The sequence below is a fragment of the Chiloscyllium plagiosum genome, chromosome 33 (genome assembly GCF_004010195.1).
Source record: "Chiloscyllium plagiosum isolate BGI_BamShark_2017 chromosome 33, ASM401019v2, whole genome shotgun sequence".
NCBI lineage: Eukaryota > Metazoa > Chordata > Chondrichthyes > Orectolobiformes > Hemiscylliidae > Chiloscyllium > Chiloscyllium plagiosum.
The window spans coordinates 9,831,119-9,855,998 of record NC_057742.1 but is presented as its reverse complement, the minus strand read 5'-3'; the positions used below and the strand labels follow the sequence as shown (position 1 = coordinate 9,855,998).

Sequence of the window (24,880 nt, the reverse complement as noted above, 5' to 3'; positions counted from 1 at the left end):
ATCTAAGTGTGGTGGTGTGACATATAATCATTGCAATGTATGCTTTTTACATAGTCTTCTGCCTGTATCCAGTGTTCACATCATTCTCCACAGAAGTCAATTTACCCAGTAAGTTGAAAACTGAAAATGCATTGGTCAGTCAGCATCTGTGAAGACAATAAAACAAATTATGTTGCTTTATGTGTTCACACTTCGGCAGACAGTGATAAGAGGTAGAAGCCAAAAACATCGTAGCTTCTGTTTTCTTCTTCATACCCATCTCTGTATTTCTAGAATTTGTCTTTTGCTTCAAATTTCCATTGTTGCACATTTAACGTATTAATTTTCAGCTGACCAGGTATAAACTTTTGACAGACTTCGAAATTGACATAATTCCCTACAATGCCTATACTATTGGAATAAAAGCAGAAAGAGCTGCAGGAACACAGCAGGTCTGGCAGAATATGAGTCTTATGACTCTTCTTTGGAAGAGGAAGAAGAAAAGTTATAAGACTCAAAACATGTATTCCGCAGAAGGGTCACTGGACCCGAAATGTTAACACTGTTTGCTCTCCATAGATGCTGCCAGACTTGCTCAGTTTTTCTAACAATTTCTGTTTGTTTCTGATTTCCAGGATTGGCAGTTCTTTGGGTTTCTTTTGTTTAGAAGAAAAGTCGTATTGACCTCGAAACATTAACTTTGTTTCTTTCTCCACATATACTGGCATTACTGCATTTCTCCAGCGCTTTCTTTTTTCTTGTTTCAGATTTCCAGCACCTGCAGTACTTTGCTTTTCTCCGATGTTGCTGGATTACTTTAGTGTAGCTATGCCAGAATCTAATGTTACTTTTTAACCTTCCAGCTGCCATGGGAAAGCAGAAGAATGCATCAGTCTGTGCCGATCATTACTTAGCACGCTCGCATGGTTGCTGAGATGTGCTGCTTATTGTACTGAAAAGCTGAAGGAGGGATCAGATGGAACTTATGGAGAAGAACAGCTCGAACTCTGCATGAATCAGATTGAGAAGACTGTGAGCAAGAGGAAGAATCGGGCTCTTCTTCACATTGCACGATTGGAAGAACAAGGTACGTACATGTGCATAGCTAAACTGCTCACACAGATAGGTTAGTTACTTTGCTTCCCTGAAAATAAAAAAAAGACTGCTCTTGTGATGGTTTAATGAGTGGATGAAGCAAGCCATGAAATAACAACCTGTATACCCCAGGAGGTAACAGTTTCCAAACCCTAGGCTGTTGAATCAGTGGGACACAGCAGATGCACTTGTTAGGGTCTGTTTTCAGTCTGTGTAGCCGCATGTTAGACTGGTGAAAGTCCATCTTCCTTTTCCCCACTGATCACTATGCAAATGCTTGTTGAAAATTGTCTGCATGCTGTTGAAAATAGAATTCAGTCTAGCTCTGATGCCCTCTACAATTGAAGATACTGTCCATACTCGGACACAGTGACTGTTGAAAAATAATTGGAGTATCTTCCATCCTTGGAAACATACCTTGGGGTAAATGGAAGGATGTTTAGAAATTTGCTATTTATTTCTGTACTGCAGAATGAGAATCTGATAAAGCTAGAATAGGCTACTCACTTGCCAACTAGCTAGTGCCATCAACTGAGCTAATAAAGTATTTTCCAGTTTGTAGCTAGCATCACTGTGTTTATAATTCAATTACCATCATCTTCATCCTCTTCTGTACTTTTTAAGAATTGTTACTTGAGGGAGCAGTTGTCTTTATTTCCATCATAATTCTAATTTTGCTCATTTCTAATTTTGCAACTTATCGTGATGTCTATTTGTCATTTAAGTAGCATGTATTAGAATCTGTTGAAATGGACAGTTCAATATAATTGATTTCAATGATTGAATATTGTGATTAATGCACAGCTGATGAACAAAAACTGAAACATGTTCATGTATTTTGAACTTTAGTTACATGGACTAATTTGGAACAGGCACTCATAAAGCTTACAGAAAACCACAACAAGATAAGTAATCAGCAGCTCAGACTGAGGCTAGAAGAGTGTATTGGATTGGTTAAGAGGTGAGACTCGCCCCTTTTTCTCTAATGATAACCTACTAGTACCATTTGCAATTGTCTTTTCTTCTGAGTTTGAATCTGGAATTACAAGTTTTGTACCTTTCAAACTTGAAGCCGAAAGAGCATCTGAGAATATTATGGCTGGAGATTTCACAATCTCAAGGAGCATGCAACAGAAAGAGTTAACAGAAGTTTGGTGGAACATACTTTTCCTTTTAAGCAGGCTATAATGCTTGCCAGCTACGGCTCAGTGGATAGGGCTTTCATCTCTTGAATTGCAAAGTTGAGAGTTCAAGTTGAATTCTAAGGACTTTGAGCACAAAATTTACTCCCAAGACAGTACTAACCAAATGCTGAACTCCCATTTTTCAGATGAACTGAAACCCTATCTGCTCTACTAATTGGACATAAAAAACTCTATTGCACTATTTGAAGGAGAGCAGGGGAGTCAGCCCCCACTAGCCCCACCCTCCTAATGGATTGTTGCCAATATTTATCCTCCACTAGAATCGTGGCAACAAACTATTTCTGAGTTATTTGGGGACCTTGTATGCAAATTGGCTTTTGTGTTTACTTCATTATACCAATGTCCATATTTCAAAAGCATTTAATTGACATGAGAGTACTTTTGGATTTCCTATGGAAATGGAAGATGCAATGTAAGTGCAAGTTATTCTTAATGAAGTAGTTTCAGCTCATAAAACCACAAGAAACAGGAACAAAAGCCAATGGAGTGTTGGCTCCTACTTCAAGAAGGATGGAGTCTAAGAATAGAGACGTCTTCTTACAACTTTACAAAGTACTGGTAAGACCACACCAGGCGTACTGTGAGCAGTTTTGGTCCTCGCATTTAATGAAAGCCCGTTGCCCCTTAAGTATGCTGCACCATTCAATACGATCCTGGCTGGTCCAATACTCCTCACATCCACTTTCCTACCCTTTCCCTGTAATTCTCCCCCACCCCCCCAGCCATGCCTCCACTGAAGCCAGCCTTAAATATACAGAACAACCTTGATTATCCAACCGAGACGGGTATTTTGTTCGGCTAACTGATTGTTTGGGTAATGTTTTTATGAGAGCTTGAGATCTTGCTCAGATCATCTGAAATTTGGATAATTGATACTCAGATAACTGAGGTGGTCCTGTACACATGGACTCTGCTTGCATAGCTCTCTCTGACAAGAAATTTCAATGAATCATAATCTTCTGAGAGAAGAAATTCCTGCTCATCTCAGTTTTGAATTGGCATCCTGAATTCAGAGACTATGCTTTCTGGTCCCACACACTCCATAAGAGAAAATATCTTCTCAACATTTATCCTGTTAAGCTCCTTAAGGATCCTATATTTATCAATGTGGTCACCTCTCATTCTCATTCTTTTAAACCCCAGTGAGTCCCAACCTATTCAGCCTTTGCTCATAAAACAATCCCTCCATACTAAGGATCAAACTAATGAATCTTCTGTGATCTTCCTCTGATGAAATGATAGCTTTCATTAAGTACTCCTGGTGTGGTCTTACCAGTACTTTGGAAAGTTGTAAGAAGATGTCTCTATTCTTAGACTCCATCCTTCTTGAAGTAGGAGCCAACACTCCGTTGGCTTTCCCAAAGACCTGCTGCATTTGTGTGCTAGCTTTCTCTGTTTTGTGCATAGGTACTCCCAAGTCCCCTTTGTGGTGCAGCTTTCTACAGTTTTTTGCCGTTTAAATAATGCCCTCAAATAATGTTCTTTTGTTCTCCCTTCCAAATGAACACCTTCACATTTTCCCACAATATAGTCCATTTGCCAACTTTTTGTGTAACATATCAATATCTCTTGTTATTTTCTACCCCCTCATAACTTGCCTTCGCACTGTTTTTTGTGGCGTCTGCAAATTTTGCTACTGTACATTCACATCCTTGAAGTCATTGATATATATTGTAAATGATTTCAGTCCCAGCTCTGAACCCTGTGGAAGCCTGCTGATTACAGATTGCCAACCTGAGAATGAAGGCAGAAGTGGGTACTGCAGATGCTGGAGATTAGAGTCAAGATTAGAGTGGTGCTGGAAAAGCACAGCGGTCAGGCAGCATCTGAGGAGCAGGAAAATAAATGTTTTGGGCAAAAGCCCTTCATCAGGAATAAGCCTGAGAATGAACCCTTATCCCCACTCGTCGTTTCCTGCTCATTAGCCAATCTCTATCTCTGATATTCCCTATTATAGAAACAGAACACTGCGTATTTAAATTCTCTGTCGTTATAAATCAAGAAGCACAAAGCAGTATATTTTTAGCCAATTTTTTTGACATCTACTTATTTTGTCACTTTAAAATTTAAAAGTTGTAGTTGTTTCATTTTAAAGAATAAAACTTTGCATAGATTATCGAATCACAATTATTTGAAATCTCTATGTCCTGGATTCTATATAGTTGTAATATTTATGTTTCTATCTGCCCAAATAAGCTCTGCGTGTTACTTGGAATATTGACTGAAGCAGAATTATTCCACCTGTTCCATCATAACATTTTTGATCCAATGCACTACCATTATTCAAGATAATCTACTTACAGTTCAAACTTTCATTTTGTGATATTCTCACCCTTTAAAGGTTTCATTTCTGTCAATAGAGTGTAGCCAACTAGCTTTAAAAATTCTATATATTATGAGCTTAACTTTGACCTTGTCATTTAGCTTTTATTTTAACATTGAACTCAATTTGAAATTTCTCTTTGAAATGACGAAAAGTTTGACTGGATTGAGGCATTTATTCAAAATTCATAGAGGACCATTTTGGTTTTATTATATGATATACATTAATAATTCAATATGAACAAATCCACAAATGACTTACTTTTAAACATTTGAAATCTGCTTAAAAGTCACAAGGTTGTGCAAGGAGCTATAGCTTTGAATTCCATATTAAGCTATATACTTTGTTTCCAGTATTCCAGTTATAACGGCTCAGTCTGAGCAGAACACCAAGATGGAATTCCCCACTGTTCATACGCTAATCATGTTGGAAGGGACTCTGAATCTCACATCTGACACTCAATCACTTGTGGAACAGCTGATCATGGTGAAAAGAATGCAGGTAATTGAAATCCCATGGAATTTTAAAATGATGCTCATATCAAAATAATGCATATGGCTGCAAAATATTTTCTTGTTACTATTGGGTGAAACATATAATGTTTTATGTCATTAATAGCTTCTAAAAGAAATTATAAGAAATCATTATTGAGAGCATATTTAAATGCACAAGTTAGATAAGGATAGTTAAAAACTAAGAATATTTTCACCAAATCTTGATTTTGCTCTACATATCAGAACATCATGGTTGGGGAAGAAAAGTAGGCAGTCTGGCCAACAACTCAAACAGACTCTGTAAAGAGTTTGGGGTCAGGGACTGTAACCAGCATAATCTCCTGAGACACGTGATCAACAAAGGCAGTCACAAAGGTATAGCACTGTGGTAACTTGTGGAGTCTGCAGTTAATAGGATAGAAGCCAGAGTATTACCAAAAAATGCATTGCATTGAAACTTTTCATCTTGCACTCAAGATGACAATTTGCAAGAATACTAATATACAGGAAAAGCAGTGTTTATACTGTATGAGTAGAGATTGCTCATTGCTTAGCAAGTGGACAATGTTTGGTAGAAATGTTACCACAGAGAATGCACAAATTAGTTAATGATTGACAGTTAATTTTTAAACTTAGTTAAAGATTTAAACCAGACTAAACAAAACATGGCAGTTAGCTGCCACTTATCAAATGACTATTAGGATAGAAGAATAATGAAAGCAAATATGAATGCAGCCAGTCAAGATTAAGTAAAGGAGCTCGTTGTTATTATGTTGGGTTTTGTGGAATGGTTTTCCTACTGTACGAGGTTGTCATGAGCGTATAAGTTCTTGCTGCATTAGCGAGGTTGGCTCTTCAGTCCATGATTCTGCCATTGCTGGAGGGAATTCAGTCATAGCAGTCTAAATTCTGGTAGCTGGCAACATAGATACGTGCTCCCTCAATCCAAACTCACTGAGTATACTGTTTTAAATACAACAAATGTTCCCAGCAGGAACATAGTTTCGTTAATGAAGTATGCCTCTTCCCATTCTGCTTTGAAATTGATGCAGGCATGCATTGAGCAAGGTGCAATGTCATCTGTGTTGAGGTACTATATGTTGGATAATCAGATTGTGGTTCCAGTGATTTTCAGAGAAAGTTCTATTCTAAACATGCAATGCTTGCTATTAGGAAGCATTAAATGTGTCTCTTCTCTTGCTTAGCGAATCCCCTCACCTCTCTTCTTACTGGAGATCTGGAAGGCCTGTTTTGTTGGTCTTATTGAATCCCCAGAAGGAACCGAGGAGTTAAAGTGGACGGCATTCACATTCCTCAAGGTAAAGCTATCATCTTTCATTTCATGACTCAGTCAACTTTTATTGCCTTTTTATAACACGGTGCCAGATTTTAATGACATTGCATTTCCTGTTGTAACTCCAGGTGCTACGTATCTGTGTCCTTGTGCTGCTGAGGACCAGGATGTATACTAGCTATATATGGAATCTTGTTACACAGCTCAGTTTGGGTGTCTCTAAATAGAGACAATATATTCAATTACTTATAACTTTTGTTTGGCATCCTTATTGGTCAAAAGAAAGATCTCAACAGGCTATAGCTTGCTTAATACAGCAAAACACTATTTAATATCTGGAAAATATGTTTGTGCATTCATAACTTTAATGTTCAGATTTACCTTGCACAATCACAGAACAATATTTTGCCTTATGTCGACTTGAAATATTTGAGTCAATGAAGGAATGAGACTATATCATAAGTTCCCTGTCTGTGGTTGAGCAGAATATTTAGGAATATGGTGTGAGATTGATTGATGAGAAACCACGATCTTCCTGAGTAGACTGAAAGCACAAAAAAAGGCTTGTTTTATATATTTTCTACTATAGTTTTAATTGTATGTTCTATCACTTGTGGTAAAGGTATGCATTTTTTGGGTTAAACCTTTCCCTAACAGCATTCTAGCTTTTAGGAGAAAATGCATTCAGTTATTTTCTGATAAGTTGAACCATTCACTCACTCGGTGAAATGAGTTAGCCTGCTGTCTGCCTTGGGAATCTTTAAACCTTCATGCACTGGTGTTCTTGGGAGAGTGGAGAGACGGTTGGTTTGCTTGACAATGTACCAGGCTAGACTTGATGACCAAACGGACCCCTTTTGTACCATATTGACTCTAATTCCTTGATATGATGTACATAATAGGAAGTGGAGCCAAGTTCAGCCAAAATGATATCCTCGGTAGTCTTACAATTCAGCATGGGTATGCAGCAGCACTATTGATTTCAGACACTTTGACCCATTTCATCTCATTATTCCAGAATTCCATCAGGTAGCATCTTGTTGTTAAGTGCCTCTCATGTTTGGCTTTACCAGCTCTTCAAGTCCACCATACCCAGCCAATTCCATTCCAAATTTAATTTATGCAAAGAATAGCAAAGAAAGAAAGTCAATATATAATCTAATCAAGCATTATTCAATGCCTTGAAAGTGATTCAGATAATACTTTTGATTTTAAAGCCTTCTTTACCTGGAGTTTCAAAGATTTCCAAGAATTTGTTTGAAAGCAACGATGGCAACTTCCATAACTTGTATCTATTCTTTGCAGATTCCACAAGCATTATTGAAGCTTAAGAAATGCCCTCTTGGTGATAAAGTAAGTTGTTATTTATTTTGGATTATTCCTCCAACAACAATTTCCCTCTGCTCATTGAGAGTAATTTAGGCAATCTCAGGAGTCAGATGAGATTAGCTCATATGAAAAAAACACAGATTGAAGGAGGTAAAGAATTTCTCAGGTTTGATATGCGGAAAAAGAATTAAAATGAGACAGTATGATAAGAGTTAATTTAAAGAACAAGAGGGGCAAGGTGATGTTGGACAATACATTTTGAATTCAGAGCTAGCTGGACGAACATTGAGAGGAGCAGTGAGGGAGTGTGGTGGTGGTAAGAGAAAGATTGCTTGTTGCTTGGGAAAGATTTTTTTGAGTAAACACAAAAAAACCTGAAAAGGTGTTTGATATAGTCTAGCCCACATTTCTAGTAAGTGAACTTCAAATTCTGTGGCTAATTTAGGGGAACTCTACCAGACCTTCCTGCAATTTCTGCACAAGTATTTCTTAACTCTGGAAAAGATCCAGGTGGAAACGTCAAAGAAATTTAAGGCTTGCATTTAATTCCTAATTAGTTGTACCACGCCCACTATCTGATGGGAATAGTTTTATTTCATTGAACTAATGGCTTTGAGTCACTGAGCTGTAAATAGCTAGCAGAGGAATATTTAAGGTCCATTATAATTATCTTGCTAAGCATTGACCTACTCAAGTCCACTGTATAACGAGCAAGCCTGGAATTTTTTTCTCATGACAAATGCCAAAAATTTCTACAGTTGCCTGACTTCACGATCAGGAGAAAGTGAGGACTGCAGATGCTGGAGATCAGAGTCAAGAGTGTAGTGCTGGAAAAGCACAGCAGGTCAGGGAGCATCCGAGGGGCAGGAGAATCGACATTTCGGGCATGAAACGTCGATTCTCCTGCTCCTCGGATGCTGCCTGACTTCACGATCATTCTTGCAAGAAATGAAAGTGATGCAGTTTGTTCAATATGAATCAGTGATTTTTTTTCTACTCAAGGATTCAAATTGTTCTTATGTAATTTAACTGAATTATTTTTCTGTGCCCCACCACATTATGCCCAATATAGAGCAAATTTCCTGAGCAAGATCAACCAACTCACATCCTCTGGATCAAGGAGTGGAAAACACAGGAACTCATGAACGATTTCCTTGTGACAAACCCCCATCTGTAATGGCGGGCTTTGAATGACCATGGCCAGAGTCGTCCTTGCTAAACTGGTTCAGGACAAGTCAGGGTCATTGCACAGCCAATCTCCACTATTGAATTCTCAGGACAAACCTCTTATGCATTTGTGGAGAGCCACAAACAATGGTGCATGTTTCTGAGGTGTGGCTCTCTGTACAGGCTAATTGCCTTAAAATCAACAAATGTGTTTAGCTTCAGGGATTTGCTTTCTCTAAATAAATGAGAACTACTCTGAAGTTTCATCAGTAACAGTGTCAAACACTGCATGTTCCTTGCTTGCAGATAAAAGGCAGATTAACTTGGTGGAAATCACAGAGAGTCAAGCAGAATCTGTGGAGAGAGCGCAAGCTAATATTTCGAATCTAGATGACTCTTCGTCAGACCTCTGATGAAAAGTCATCGAGACTCAAAACACGAGCATGCTCTGTCTCCACAGATGTTGCCTGATCTGCTTTGACTTGCAGCATTTTTTGTTTTCAGTATAGATTCCAGCTTCTGCAGTAATTGGATCTCAGATTAAGTTGGTACTTGTTTAAAGTCACAGTAAAGGGGTTATCTGTAGCTTGGTTCTTGTCTAGATTGCAGCATTATGGACTCCTGACCGTCATACCGCTCACCCCCACCCACTTATAAAAGAGGTACTCTGGACAAGAGAGAAAACTGGCACTAATTAAATTTCTTGGTACCCTGATGGTTTTTGTGCTTACTCTGTGTGCAGGATTTTGCTGAAGATGTGAACACTGCCTTTGAATTTTTGCTCAAACTCACTCCACTTCTGGATAAAGCAGATCAGCGATGCAAGTAAGAAATGCGTCAGATATTTGAAGTGTCACCAGGACTTTGGGCGTCCTCATCTTAGTTGGCTGTTTTTTTTGGTCACTTACTGAATGATGGGTGTGTTTGTACATTGGGTGGTGGTTCTATGTTTTTTCCAAAGATTTCTTTTCTACTCCAAGACATTCACTGCTCAACCCTCAAACAGGTTAGTGCACTAATTAAAGTTTTGGCCTGAATTGATTCATAACAATTCTACATTTTTCTGTTATACTAGATCAATGTGTAGAATTCATCTTTCAGGTCAGGGAGAGTTTGTACAGAGGAAGTGATAATTTATACACTCCTGTACTGCAGGAGAAGGTGTAGTTGGCAGATGACAATGCATAATCGGGATCATGTTATAAATTTCCACACTGCTCCAGAGAAACAGAATGTACACACCAAATCCTATTAAAAGGTTTGCACCAGACAAACTGTCAGGCATGGGAGGAGAGGGATCAACCAGGTCCAGGTGTCTGATTTGATGCAGACACGCAATTTGTGCATCCTTGCGATTAAAAGGCTTTGAGTGAACTAAATAATTGCAACCACTTAACCAATTGACCTTGTTGATATCTGTCATCATATGTTTGAATAGCTGCTGTTGGTATCATGAATTCAGCTGATCTTACACTTCCCAATGATGTACAGATATTTTTAATTCCTGGCACTTACTGCCATCTAGTGGTCAAAGTGCAATATGCATGAAGTTGTGAATTGTGCTGTATCCTTACTGAACCCCCCAAATTTGGAATGGCAATTGTAGTGCAAAGGAATATGAAAGTAACTTGCTTTACAAATCTTGATTAATATGCAAGAGTGAAGATGAGGTTTTTTTGGCTAAAGGTGTTTCAACATACCAATGAGCAGTGCTGTTTTAGTGAGCTCAGGACTAACTGGAAAGCACTGCACAGATCTTTCCAATGGAATTGTTCATGATGTTTCCCTCAACTGTATTCACTAGTTACACGTCAGTTGTGCAAGAGATTGAAATACGAAAACTATGAAGAGGATTGGAATGTATAATTTTAAACAAATAATACCAATTGTACAAGTTTTTTAAATTCCAAAACTTGGGAAGATTTTAAATATTTAATTTAATTTAAAATATTCAAGATTCTTAAAAGCATAAGTTGAATCTACACAATGCAAAAACGGTTGCTAGAAACTCTGAAATCAGGGACCTTGAACCCATAGTTAAAAGTGTGACCGGACTGATATTGTTAAACTTGAAAAGACTTACAAAGGTGTTGCCAGGGTTGAAGGGTTTGAGCTATAGGGAGAGACTGAATAGGCTGGGGCTATTTTCCCTGGAGCGTCGGAGACTGAGGAGTGACCTTATAAAAGTTTATAAAATCATGAGGGCTATGGATAGGGTCAATAGTCAAGATATTTTTCCCAGGGTAGGGGAGCCCAAAACTAGAGAACATGGGTTTAAGGTGAGAGAGGAAAGATTTAAAAGGGACACAAGGGGCAGCTTTTTCACACAGTGGGTGGTGTGTGCACAAAATGAACTGCTAGAGCAGGTATTAGACGCTGGTACAATTACAACATTTAAAAAAACATCAGAATGGGTATATGAATAGTAAGTGGTTAGAGGGCTATGGGTCAAATGCTGGCAAATGGGACTAGATTAATTTAGGATATCTGGTTGGCATGTATGAGTTAGACTGAAGGGTCTGTTTCCGTGTTGTACATCTCTATGACAGACATTTTACAATTAAGCTATGCAGAAGATGGTGAAAGTGGGTAGTAGCTTTCCCCAAAAGGCAGATAGTGAAAGAAATTTAAGGGAGAATTGGAGAATTGAGGGATTGTTGTGCTTTTAGTCTGGACCGATGCAGTGTGAACTCCTTTCCAGTCCTGTCGTTTTCCATGTTCATGGGCTATATCATTATTTAACAATTTGGACTGAATTTTATGAGGGATGATAATCTTCATGGTTTTTTTAATGAAAGAAGAGGACTCTGCATTTCTGAAAGGTGATTCTACTCATGGCTCCCTCAGAAACACACAACTGTACTCCCAATCTAACAGTTCTTTTGTGGTGCAGACTGTCAGAAGAAGGCAAACTATATTCCTTTTTGCAGCAGTCAGCTGCTGTATTCTGAACTTTAAAGGTCATGGCAGGCGTTTTGAGAGCTGCTATTACGCTGTAAATGCATTAGGTAATTGTGATATTTGCCTGGAAGGTACGTTTGCAGATGCGTAGGAAGATAGTGTGACAGCTAAATCAGATGCCAGGAAGGCAAGGTACTAGGCAAGTCCGAGTTTGGACCAGGACCAATGAAAAGAGAGAGCAATCGGGTTTGCTCTGGTGACAGTGGTCTCTGGTCCAGAGTTTGGGGGAAGAGGTTGAGCTCAGAGCAGGGAAAGTGCAGGTGCAGTGGGATGTGGGAGGTAAGTCAGGGGTCTGTTAAATAGTTACTCTGGAATTAGACTGTGTATTAAATAGTCTACCTTTTCTTACAAAACTGTTTTAATTAAATCTAACAGAAATCTTAGCAGCCACCAATTTAAACGGACACTTTCAGGTGTAGAGGAATTGCCCAATAAAAAATGCAATTTCCTGGGCAATTCCTCCAGCATCTGCTACACTGGAGATTTTGTAAGATCCCCATGTGCACCTCCTATCTATTTTGGAATAATAACTTGCCAGTGGAAAATCTGCGCCATTTTTTTTTGTCATGCCAATCGAATTAAAAATCACAAGGGAATACAACTGTACCTTGAGTTTTAAAGCAGAAATTCCACTTTAAAAATGAAAAGTACTGTTGTGTAGAACATTGGTTGTTGAGTTCTAAGTTATAATCCAGCCAAGTCTGATAGGGAAAGGTCTTTGCTTTCTGCTGGAGGAAGTGTCCTCTGCAGTCTGAATCATAATGCACCCATTTTTCTTTTCTCTTTATTGTTTTGTCAGATGTGGGCATTGATAGCAAGGCCAACATTTGTTGCCCATCCCTAATTGCCCTTGAACTGAGTGTCTTGCTAGGCCATTTTGGAGTAGGGTGGAGGGTTTAAAATATACCTGTAAGCCTTGAGGGATGAGATGGTTCCAAATTTGGAGGGTCTAAAATGTCCCTGTTGCTGTGTTCTTTCAGCCTCATGCCAGACCATTTTGGAGGGCAGGTAAAAGTTAACCACTTTTTGGGTCACATATAAGGCAGGCCAGTAAGGGATGATAAAGTTTCTTCCCGAAAGGACATTAGTGAATCAGATGGTTTCTTGAGCATTATTACTAAGACTAGCCTTCTTGATTGTAGCGTCAATATGGATGGATCAAGATAGATCATTGGTGATATTTACTCCGAGGAACTTGAAGCTCTGAACCTCCTATGTACCTACTCTATTTGCCAACCTCTTTTGCCCACTTACTTAACCTATCAACGTCTCAAATAACGTTACGTCTGTTGAACAGAATCTGACAAGAGAATGATGCACTGAAAAGCCAGGGATAAGTTAGAGAGAGGGAGTAAAAACAAGAACTGCAACAGTATAAACGTTCAACTTCATACAACTGTTTTCCGCATTGAATTAATGTACTGTTTTCCTTCCCATCACAGTTGTGACTGCGTCAGTCTCCTGCTTCAGGAATGTGGAAAATTGGGTCTTCTTTCAGAGAGTAATATGAAAAACCTGGTCAACAAAAGGTAAGGCTGATAATGACTGTTGTGCATTTTGAGGAAAAGTAAACACCACTCTTTCATCCTCTTGTATCATTGCATATGTTGTTTGGAGAGTTCAGTGACTGAAAAGCACAGATAACTTTACAAGTGAAAGGAGTTTACAGTCATTTGCAAATTCTGTTCTGGTTTAGTATACGCAAAAATGGTAGATATAGAAATAAAGACAGGATGTGTTGTGAACGCATAGCGGATCTGGCACCATCTATGGTCATCGACATTGAATATTAATTTGTTTTGATTAGAGTCATAAGAGATGTACAGCATGGAAACAGACCCTTCGGTCCAACCCATCCATGCCGACCAGATATCCCAACCCAATCTAGCCCCACCTGCCAGCACCTGGCCCATATCCCTCCAAACCCTTCCTATTCATATACCCATCCAAATGCCTCTTAAATGTTGCAATTGTACCAGCCTCCACCACTTCCTCTGGCAGCTCATTCTATATACGTACCACCCTCTGCGTGAACAAGTTGCCCCTTAGGTCTCTTTTATATCTTTCCCCTCTCACCCTAAACCTATGCTCTCTAGTTCTGGACTCCCCGACCCTCATAATTTTGTAAACCTCTATAAGGTCACCCCTCAGCCTCCGACGCTCCAGGAAAACAGCCCCAGCCTGTTCAGCCTCTCCCTATAGCTCAAATCCTCCAATCCTCCAATCCTGACAACATCCTTCTAAATCTTTTCTGAACCCTTTCAAGTTTCACAACATCTTTCCGATAGGAAGGAGACCAGAATTGCACGCGATATTCCAACAGTGGCATAACCAATGTCCTGTACAGCCGCAACAGGACCTCCCAACTCCTGTACTCAATACTCTACCAATAAAGGAAAGCATACCAAACACCACCTTCACTATCCTATCTACCTGCAACTTCACTTTCAAGGAGCTATGAACCTGCACTCCAAGGTCTCTTTGTTCAGCAACACACTCTAGGACCTTATCAGTAAGTGTATAAGTCCTGCTAAGATTTGGTTTCCCAAAATGCAGCGATTGTTTCCAATATTTTTTGTTTTTGTTTTAGATTTCCAGCATTCACAGTAATTTTCCTACAGTATTAGAGTAAACATTAAACATGACTCCATTGATAAATTTACTTCAATCATGAAATACATAACAAGCACACAGAATACTGGAGAATCTCAGCAGGTCTGACAGCATCTGTGGAAAAGGATACAGTTAACATTTTCAGTCTGGTATGAATCTTCTGAAAATGACCAGAAACATTAGCTCTGTTTCTCCTTCTTTGTATTTGTTTCAGATTCCCAGCATTTGGAATATTTGCCTTTTAATTGAGCATGTAACACGTAGTTGTGTAAATCTGAATAGAGTTGAGAAAAACAATACGTTGATTTTCAACCCCTTCTGCAATGGGTAACATGAAGAAAATTGTCTCACGGTGCATTAAATAGCAAATTTTGCAGTTAGTATTGTGATCTCAGATTTGTAAGAAGAGATAATATTTACAGCATGAAAAGAAAATCTAATCTGGGAAAAGAAGGAGAATGATCAATGTCATTTAGGTCGTCGCTCAGTATTTCTTCGTATGTTAGATCTTACTTTCATCACTGAACGTTGCTGTACATATGAGATTCCACTTAAGGTGAATTGACATTATCAAATATCTTGGTATTTTTCAGTTTTCGAAAATGTGCCAATTTAGGATCACGAACAATAATCAGATTGTTTCCCCACCATGAAGAGATTAAATTTGATTTTGTGGCATTTAATTGTATAATCCAGTCTGGAATGCTTAGGTCCCAGTCAATTTAGATTTTTGAATTTTCTGGATTATATAGTGTCATTAGAATACCTAACCAGAATGATGTGAGCCAGAACGTTATCTCTGTGAATATTTACATGACATATAACAATGATAGAACAGCAAAAGCAGTAAGAAAAATTATTTTACTCATCCAGATACAATGCTTCACATTCCTATCTCTAAATGCTGTACTAAAATAGTGCTGATGTCATTGAGGATTGACTCAGAAGATTTCTACACAATTGGTGTTTCTAGACAATAAATTTCCTGACTGAAGAGATTACAGTGTATTTGTCAATGGGCATAAAGAGTCATAATCATAGAGTCGTACAGCACGGAAACAGACTGGTCCATGCCAAATATAATCTAAAACTGAACTAGCCCCAACTGCCTCCTCCTGGCCTATAACCCTCCAAACCTTTCCTATTCATGTACCTATCCAAATAAATATTGTAATTGTGCCCACATACAACACTTCCTTAGGAAGTTCTTTCCACACGTGAACTACCCTCTGTGTAAAAAATTTGCCTCTTGTATCTTTTTTAAATCTCTCTCCTCTCACTTTAAAATAGCCCCACAGTCTTATCCCCCATTCCAGGGAAAAAAGGACTACCATTAACCCTATATATGCCTCATTATTTCATAGACTTCTATGAGGTCACCTCTTGATCTTCTATGCTCCAGTGAAAAAGTCCCTAACTATTCAGCCTCTAACTATAACACAAGCCCTCCATTCCTGGTAACATCCTGGTAAATCTCTTCTGAACCTTCTCCAGCCTAATAATATCCTTCCTATTACTGTGCGCCCAGAACTGGACACAGTATTCCAGAAGAGGCCTCACCAATATCCTGCACAACTTCAACATGACTTCCCAACTGCTATACTCAAAGGACCGAGTAATGAAGGCAAATGTGCTAAATGCCTTTTTACGCATTACTGTGCTAATCAGTGACAGCGGGCAGACAGTCACACTGAAGTCCTGTGAAATCAAGTTGTTCTGTTTTCCTTCCATTCCATTAAAAAGCCATTTCATGGCTCTTATACCAGACATGGATATGGGTACAGTGGCAACGTTTAAAAGACATTTGAGTAGTACATGAACAGAAAAAGTTCGGAGGGATATGAGCCAGGAGCAAGCAGGTGGGACTAGTTTAGTTTGGGATTCTGGTTGGCATGGACTGGTTGGGCCAAAGGGTCTGTTTCCGTGCTGTATGACTCTATGACTATGACTTCTATGACATATCTTAGAAAAAGGAACTTTCTCCAGTATGTAAGGCAGACCAATCAGCTATTGTTGCTGTGATGGCTTTTGGTTATCCAACAGAATTCAGAGTGTGTCAATGTGGAATTAAGGAAGTTTGAGGAGCTGTGAATTGGGCCCCAAGCCTTTCCCATGCAATTAATAATCAAGTTAGATGTAGATTGTCTGGTTTATCTCATCACCGAGACCAGAATTTCCTTTGTATTAAATGTATAATTGGAGTTTAAGTGGATTTCTTTTATATATTTTCAAATTGTGTATTTTGATGTCGCACTTCAGTGAATGATCTCAGAATCATAGAATTGTTATGGGGCAGAAAGTGTGTAATAGGTCATAGTAACTCATCATTGCTGTTGATTAATTTGGGCATGCAAAAAAAATGATAAAGCTCAAAATAAAAGTGAAAACTTTAATCACATGCAGCTTTCTTCTTTATGGAAAATGATATTTGTGCATATATTTCATTCTTTTCACAAAAACTATCTTATGGAATGGTATCGATGAAGTATGAGAGTAAGTGAATTGCATTGCTTTTCATTTCAAAGTTTGAGTTTATTTAAATTCTCAAAATAATAGTTTTATAAACACTCGCAATTTACTGACAAGTAGTTTGCAAATTTCTTTAAAATGCTTGTGCTCCATGTCAAAATGTTACCATGTTCACGTTAATAATTTTCTCTTCAATTTTAAGTTTCCCATTTGACATTTAAACACTTCAAAAATCTCACACAAATCATCAGATTTCTGAGTAAATTACAAGCTTTGGCAGTTCTGCCCTCATTTCAATGCAAAAAGAGGCCATTCAGGCTATTGTATCACAGAGAGTCATGCACAACAGAAACAGGCTCTTTGGTCCACCATTTCTATGCCAACTTTACAAACTACACTACTCCCATACACGTGCACTTGGTCCAGAGCCTACTATGACCTGGCACTTTAAGTGCTTGTCCAGCTGCTTGTTAAATATTGCAAGAGTTCCTTCCTCAGCCACCTTCTCAGACAGTGTCTTCCATAGTTCTACCACCCTGTGGGTGAAAAAGCTTTTCCTCTGTTCCTCTCTAAACTACTTACTCCTCACATTACAACTTATACTCTTTGATTTTAGACAGGCCATGATCTATTCCATTTAAACCCCTCATTCTTTTGTATACCTCAACCAGATCCTCTAATGGCCCCTTCTGCTAAAGGGAAAACAAACACAGCCGATCCAGTATCTCCCCATAACTGAGACTTTCCATCCCAGAGAACATCCTGGTGAATGTCCTTTGCATCCTCTCCAATGTAATTGCGACCTTCCAGTAATATGGCACCCAAAACTATATAAACAGTATTCCATGCAGTGGCCTAACCAATGTTTTATAATGTTGTAACAAGACTTGCTTCTGTATTCTGTGCCCTGCCTAATGAAGGCAAGCATCCTGTCTGCCGCCTCCTTCACCCTAATGAGCTTGCTGACACCTTCGGGCATCTATGAACTTATACACCAACGTCCTCCCAAGGGACTTGCCATTCATTGTGTAAATCCTGCCTCTTATTAGATCTCTCAAAATACATCACCTCAGGATTAAATTGCATCTGCCATTGCTCTGCCCAATTTACCAGCTGATCAATATCAGACTGTAGCCTGAGACCATCCATCCGCACCAGCTTTCCACGTGAGTAGTTTGACTGAGACTATCCTCCTGCCTCCTTCCCATCATCCTGCAAATTCTTCCTTTTCCATCTGATACTCGAATCCTTTGAATGCTTTGAGGTAACCTGCCACCATCAGTCTCAGACAGTGCATTCCAGACTTATAACAATTTGAGTTTCGAAAACAAAAGATTTTCCCATGTTGCCTTTGCTCCTTTTAACAATTACTTTAAATCTGCACCCTCTTCTTCCCAATCCTTTTTTGAGTTTAACAGTTTAATTCCGCCTACTCTATCCAGACTCCTCATGAATCTGAGTACTTCCCGCAAATCTCCTGTGTGATTCTTCAATTTCTACTACCGTGTCAACTAAATGCAAGTGGTTATTAATTTAGTGGCAAATTTGGATTTCTTTTAATCATAGATTTGAGAGATTAGAGATTATAGGGTATATGCAAGAATATAGAGTTGAGGTTAAAATCAGATTAGCCATTGAATGACAGAGCAGGCTTGAAGGGCTGAGTGGCTTACTATTGTTCTGATGTTTGTAATATACTTGAGTTTAATAATGCGTACAGTGGTGAAGGCTTCCACTCAATATCACAGCCTCTGTTTCAGATACTGCATGCCTCTGATTACTGAGTTTGCACACCTTCTACAAAATAATTTATACAGACATGTTTAAGATTATTTCTGACATCTGAAATAATTTCCTAATGCCCTCCTTTTTCATCTTCATACTGCAGAACAGCAGATAGGGAATTGGCTCCACGACTAAAATCTGCTGAAAATGCCAGTATTCAACCTAATCCAGGCCTTATTCTACGTGCAGAACCCACAGTCACTAATATATTAAAGGTGAGTTTTCTGTATTCTGTTTTAGACCATTTTAATTTTGAACAGACTTTTTTTTTAACCTTTGCTCAGTAGTGGCCCTGCTCCCTTCATGTTGATTTGATTTGATTTGTTATTGTCATGTGTACCTAGGTACAGTAAAACGTTTTGTTTTGTGTGTGGTACAAGCAGACCATATCATACCAAGTGTTTAAGAATAAAAGAACAGAGCGAGGAAAACAATTTTACAGCTGCAGAGAAGATGCACACAGAATGAGGTCAGCATTAGATTTGAAATTTGAGAGACCCATTCAGAATAACAGTGGGGGAAGAAGCTGTTCTTGAACCTGTTGGTACATGTGTTCAGCTTTTGTATCTTCTGCCTGACAGAAGAGTTTGGAAGAGATTATAACTGGAGTGGGAGGGGCTTTTGATTATATTGGCCTTATGTGCAAAAATCATGGGTTCAAGACTGTGTCCAAAAATGTAAAGACATAACCTTTACTGGCACAAGTTTACTACTGAGAATGTGGCAGAGTCAGAAGTGTCATCTCTTAGAGGAGACTTTATATCACCTACTTTCTCAGTGTGGTGTTACTTCCAGTCTAAATTTATGAAGCATCCTGTTGAAAGTTCTAGTAAATAATGTTTTAACTTAATCATTCTCATATTTATTAGACATGAGTCTGCCTGTGCATTGTTAATGCACGTTAAATGGAATCTACATTATCCATATTAAATTACTATTGTGACCTAGAGCTTGCTGTATTGCTATTTTGTTTAATAGTGAATATGTTAAATAATTTATACACACAAATGTTTCTTAATAGTTGAGAATTAACATATTACATTCTTGTTATAGATATGTTAAAACTCTCTTCTGTGTTGTTATCATTACTTTAACTTCGTACACATAACTACACACAGTGACTCTTGAAGAACTGTTAACAGAGGCAAGGCTGGGTCATGTTAAACGCCATTTATATTAATACAAAATGCACTATTTTAAACCTCTCTGTCTGTACTCCTTAAGACCATGGATGCAGACCATTCCAAATCTCCTGAGGGACTTCTGGGAGTGCTGGGCCACATGCTTTCTGGGAAGAGCTTGGATTTGCTATTGGCAGCTGCTGCTGCTACTGGGAAACTGAAATCATTTGCTCGGAAATTTGTCAAGTAAGTACAAGGAGACTTTACAGTGAAAATATTGCTATCATGGCTGATGCTCATGATTTCCTTTCTGATGTTTTTTAAATTTACCATATCCATTTAGACTTGGCTCAGCTAAAAAGAACTTCAATGAACAATTTGCTTCCTCAGAAGAGTAGTTATACCTGACCTTTCTTAAATGGAGGAATAGAATGCAGGGAATAAACAAGCTTGGTTAGCGTCGGATGCATGATAAATATCTGAGCTATTGACCTTTGTCTTTCTTGCTGATTGAAATATTGCGTTGGAACATAAGAAATGGGAGCCGGTATTGGTCACTAGCCCTTTAAGCCTGCTTCCCATTCAACTAGTTTATGGCTGACCTTCAATTCAGTGCACTTTCCAATGCTCTCCATGTAACCCTAGATATCTTTAATGTCTAAAAATCCATTGATTTCTGTATTGAATATACTCAGTCACTGGACCTCTGTATCTCTCTGTGGTCAAAAATTCCAAAGACTCACCATCCTCTGAATGAAGACATTCCCCTTCACTTCAGTCCTAAATAGCCTACCTCTTATTCTCAGCTAGATTACGCCTCATCTTCAATTCAGTGCACTTTTCCTGTGCTCTCTACATATCCCTTGTTATCTTGAACATCTAGATATCCAATGATTTCTTTGTTGAGTATACCCAGTCACTGAGCCTCTGCAATCCTCTGGGGTCTTGATGATGTTGGCTAATTGTGCTTACTAAGGCCCTGCATTGGAAATATGTTCCCAGTATCTATACCTGCAGCATTTTCTGCTTTGACTTTCATGTTTGGGGCATTGAGAAGTGAAAAGGGCCAGCAGACGTCTTGATTATAGATGTTAGGAACTGGTGTTGGATAAGCTACAGGCAGTCAGGTTTTTGATTAGCTGCAATTTATGCTATGTGGAGGATGAGGGTGGGGTGTCAGGAGCACATAGGAGTTGTCAAATTTGGAGATAGCACATGCAGAGTGAAGAATGGAGGGGCTAAGGTAGTAAACAGACTTGGTGTTGCTCAAATCATGCCTTTTAATATGTTATAAAAAATTTGTGCCGCATGTTACAATCTGTCATGCATCTCTATATTAAAAGTGTAATATCTGATTTACTTTAGTAACAACATGAATGATTTGCTAATATTATTATTCCTACAGTCTGAGTTTTCAAAGCTGTAGGCCTTTGCAAAATATGAGATCAACTATGTCCGGAATCCCATGACAGTCAAATTTCTTCTAGCATTGTTTATGTTGTTTTGTGGTTATCAGGTTTACAACTTGTGAATTCTAATTTATATTTTCCCAATTCTGTTGTGTTTTATTCAGGTTAAATGAATTTGCCAAGCACATCAGTGGAGAAGGATGTAGGTATAATTCTGCTTCATTCTACGTATCTTTAAATGTATTAAGGGTCCAGAATACCTTACTGAAAGGAACTTATTTTCTGACTTATTAGCGTTCATTGTTTCTTAAAATACAATGTTGGGTAAATAATTGGCTTAATGAGTCTTGTCCTTTTTTTGATATCCTGTCCAGCTGCCCATTCTTGCTGTATTAGCATGGACTGTAAATGCTGACTGTTTGATCATGTTGGAATGGGCTGGTCATTTTAACTAGACTCCATGGCATCGGCCGCACATTTGTTCTTTCCAGCAAGGGTGATTCGATAATACTGAGCTGTTGGCTGTCTTTAGGCCTGTCTTCTCTGGTGGAGATCGGTTTGTAGCAAAGAGTCTATTTATTTAGGTCACCATAACACAATCTGGTACACTGACTCAGTGAGCTATCTGACAAACCAGTATATTTTCTGTAGTTAGAGGAAAGAATGACGTTTTATGAACGTCCAAAGCAAACCGTTTTGGTTTGCAATGATTGAATTTTAACTCTTTAAATTTTAATCTCTATTTAATCATTAGAAGATTATGTAGTTGCACTGCCATGATATTGATTGGTAAAGAGCTGTATACTGACAGATACTTAGTCATAGAGATGTACAGACCCCTCAGTCCAACTTGTCCATGACAACCAGATATCCTAAATTAATATAGTCCCATTTGCCAACACTTGGCCCATACCCCTCTAAACCTTTCCTATTCATGTACCCATCCAGATGTCTTTTAAATCTTGTAATTTAAAACAACCTCCACCACTTCCTCTGGCAGCTCTAACCTACTTGCATCATCCTCTGTGTGAAAAAGTTGCCCCTTAGGTCCTTTTTAAATCTTTCCCCTATCACTCTAAACCTATGTCCTCTAGTTCTGGATTCCACCACCCCAGGTCTATTTACCCTATCCATGTCCCTCATGATTTTATAAACCTCTATAAGGCCACCCCTTGGCCTCCGACGTTCCGGGGAAAACAACTCCAGCCTATTCAGCCTCTCCCTATAGCTCAAACCCTCCAATTCTGGCATCGTCCTTGTAAATCTTTTCTGAACCCTTTCAAGTTTCACAACATCCTTCCTGCAGTGTGGGAGACCAGAATTACACACAATATTCAAAACGTTGCCTAACCAATGTCAGATATAGCCACAACATGGTCTCCCAACTCCTATACTCGATGCTCTGACCAATAAAGAAAAACGTACCAAAAGCTTTCTTGACTATCCTGTTTACCTGCAACTCCATTTTCAAGGAACTATGAACCTGCACTCCAGGTCTCTCTGTTCAGCACCTCTCCCCAGGACCCTACTATTAAGTGTATAAGTCCTTTCCTGATTGCCTTTCTAAAATGCAGCACCTCACGTTTATCTAAATTCAACTCCATCTGCCATTCCTGGGCCCATTGGCGCATTTGATCAAGATCCCGTTGTACTCTGAGGTAACTTTCTTCGTTGTCCTCTACAGCTCCAATTTTGGTGTCATCTGGAAACTTACTAATCATACCTCCTATGTTCACATCCAAATCATTTATATAAATGACAAAAAACAGTGGACCCAGCACTGATCGTTGTGGCACACCAATGGTCACAGGCCTCCGGTTTGAAAAGCAACCCGACACCACCACCCTCTGTCTTCTACCTTGGAGCCAGTTCTGTAACCAAATGGCTAGTCTCCCTGTATTTCATCTGATCTAACCTTGCTAACCAGTCTCCCATGGGGATCCTTGTTGAATGCCTTACTGAAGTCCATATAGATCACGTCCACTGCTCTGCTTACATCAATTCTCTTTGGTACTTCTTCAAAAACCTCAATCAGAGTAGTGAGACATGATTTCCCACGCACAAAGCAATGTTGACCATTGTCTATCCTTGTCTATCCAAATACGTGTAAATCCTGTCCCCCAGGATTCCCTTCAACAACTTGCCCACCGTCGATGTCAGGCTCACTGGTCTATAGTTCCCTGGCTTTTCCTTACTACTTTTCTTAAATAGTGGCACTACTTGAGCCAGCCTCCAGTCTTACGGCACCTCACCTGTTGCTATTGATGTTCCAAATATCTTGGCAAGGAGCTGAGTAATCACTTCCCAAGCTTCCAACAGAGTTCTAGTGAGCACCTGATCAAGTCCCAGGGACTTATCCACCTTTATGCATTTAAAGACATCCAGCTCACCACCTCTGTATTTTTCAAGATGTCACCATCTATTTCCCCACATTGTATATTTTCCATGTCCTCCTTCACAGTAAACACTATTGCAAAATTCTTGTTTAGTGTCTCCCCCATCTCCAGCTGCCTTGCTGATCTTTGAGGGTTCCTGTTCCTGCTTAGTTACCCTTTCGTCCTTAATGTATTTTTAACATCACTTCGGATTTTGCTTAACCCTATTTGCCAAACCTATCCCATGTCCCCTTTTTGCCCTCCTGATCTCCCTCTTAAGTATACTCCTTGGGTTTCCCATGAACTTTGAGTATAAACAAGTGGATCTGGATAAGCAAAAGTATGCATTCTTTAGAAGTTAATGTTTTTACTTGGTGTATACAGCTTGTCAGTCATTAAAATTATATAAACTCAATTAGAAATATGAAAATGGAAAACAAGTATTAAACTATGTAAGTATTAAATTAGCACTTGAGTGGTACCAGTTGCACCAACACTGCTTCTGGCAGAACTAACATTTTGTAGAAAAAAGTCTGAATCTCAGAAGCCTGCTCATTTGCTTTTTGTAAAGTTCTTGTTAGATTTCATACCCACCCTGTATAAAATGTGTAGTGTCCTGTGGTTATTTAAATAAAACCCATTGACTGATATATTCAATCTTTCCTTGTCTGCAGCAAAAGCAGCTTCGGTCCGAGCACTGCTATTCGATATTTCCTTCCTCATGTTGTGCCATGTTGCTCAAACTTATGGATCTGACGTAAGTGCAAGAGGGTTCCTAAATCTATTAGAACTGCAATTTGTATTGTATGGTAAGCAGTCTATGTTTAGGCACTACATTTGTGATAATGTAATCACACCTACAATTGCAAATTGCTATCACTAAATGGATTTTCAAATGTTACTGAGAACAATACCTACACCTACGTCATCACAAGTGCACTTATTTTAGTCCAAGTAGTTTGCACTTATTTTTATGTAAGGTGCTGAATGCCAACAATATCTTCCTTTCTTGTCTTTGACACTTTGCTGGAGTTTCTTTGGAAGCATGAAATGCAAGAACTGAACATCTCCTTCATCTCAATTTACCTTTCCAATCTTTTCCTTTCAATACAAGGTTCTGAAACTTTGCCAAACTCAGACAGGAAGTGATAATAATAGTAATAATTGGTGCTAGTAGGCTAAGCTTTAATGATTCAAAATAGTAATAATTTTATACAGATTCTGATGTGTACCGAAAGCAGTTAGCTGTTAACAGTGTACT

General features: G+C 38.8%; 1 protein-coding gene across 1 annotated transcript in view; it reads left to right on the top strand.

The window, feature by feature from the left end:
• med24 (mediator complex subunit 24) overlaps positions 1-24,880 on the top strand; it is a 72,068-nt gene that overhangs the window by 12,430 nt on the left and 34,758 nt on the right. Inside the window, exons 6-16 of the mRNA XM_043674629.1 lie at positions 843-1,066; positions 1,924-2,035; positions 4,956-5,103; positions 6,302-6,415; positions 7,696-7,743; positions 9,629-9,711; positions 13,290-13,376; positions 18,818-18,929; positions 19,939-20,081; positions 21,409-21,446; positions 24,294-24,376. Coding sequence (XP_043530564.1) covers positions 843-1,066; positions 1,924-2,035; positions 4,956-5,103; positions 6,302-6,415; positions 7,696-7,743; positions 9,629-9,711; positions 13,290-13,376; positions 18,818-18,929; positions 19,939-20,081; positions 21,409-21,446; positions 24,294-24,376 — 1,192 coding nt within the window. The remainder of the gene's footprint in view (positions 1-842; positions 1,067-1,923; positions 2,036-4,955; positions 5,104-6,301; positions 6,416-7,695; positions 7,744-9,628; positions 9,712-13,289; positions 13,377-18,817; positions 18,930-19,938; positions 20,082-21,408; positions 21,447-24,293; positions 24,377-24,880) is intronic.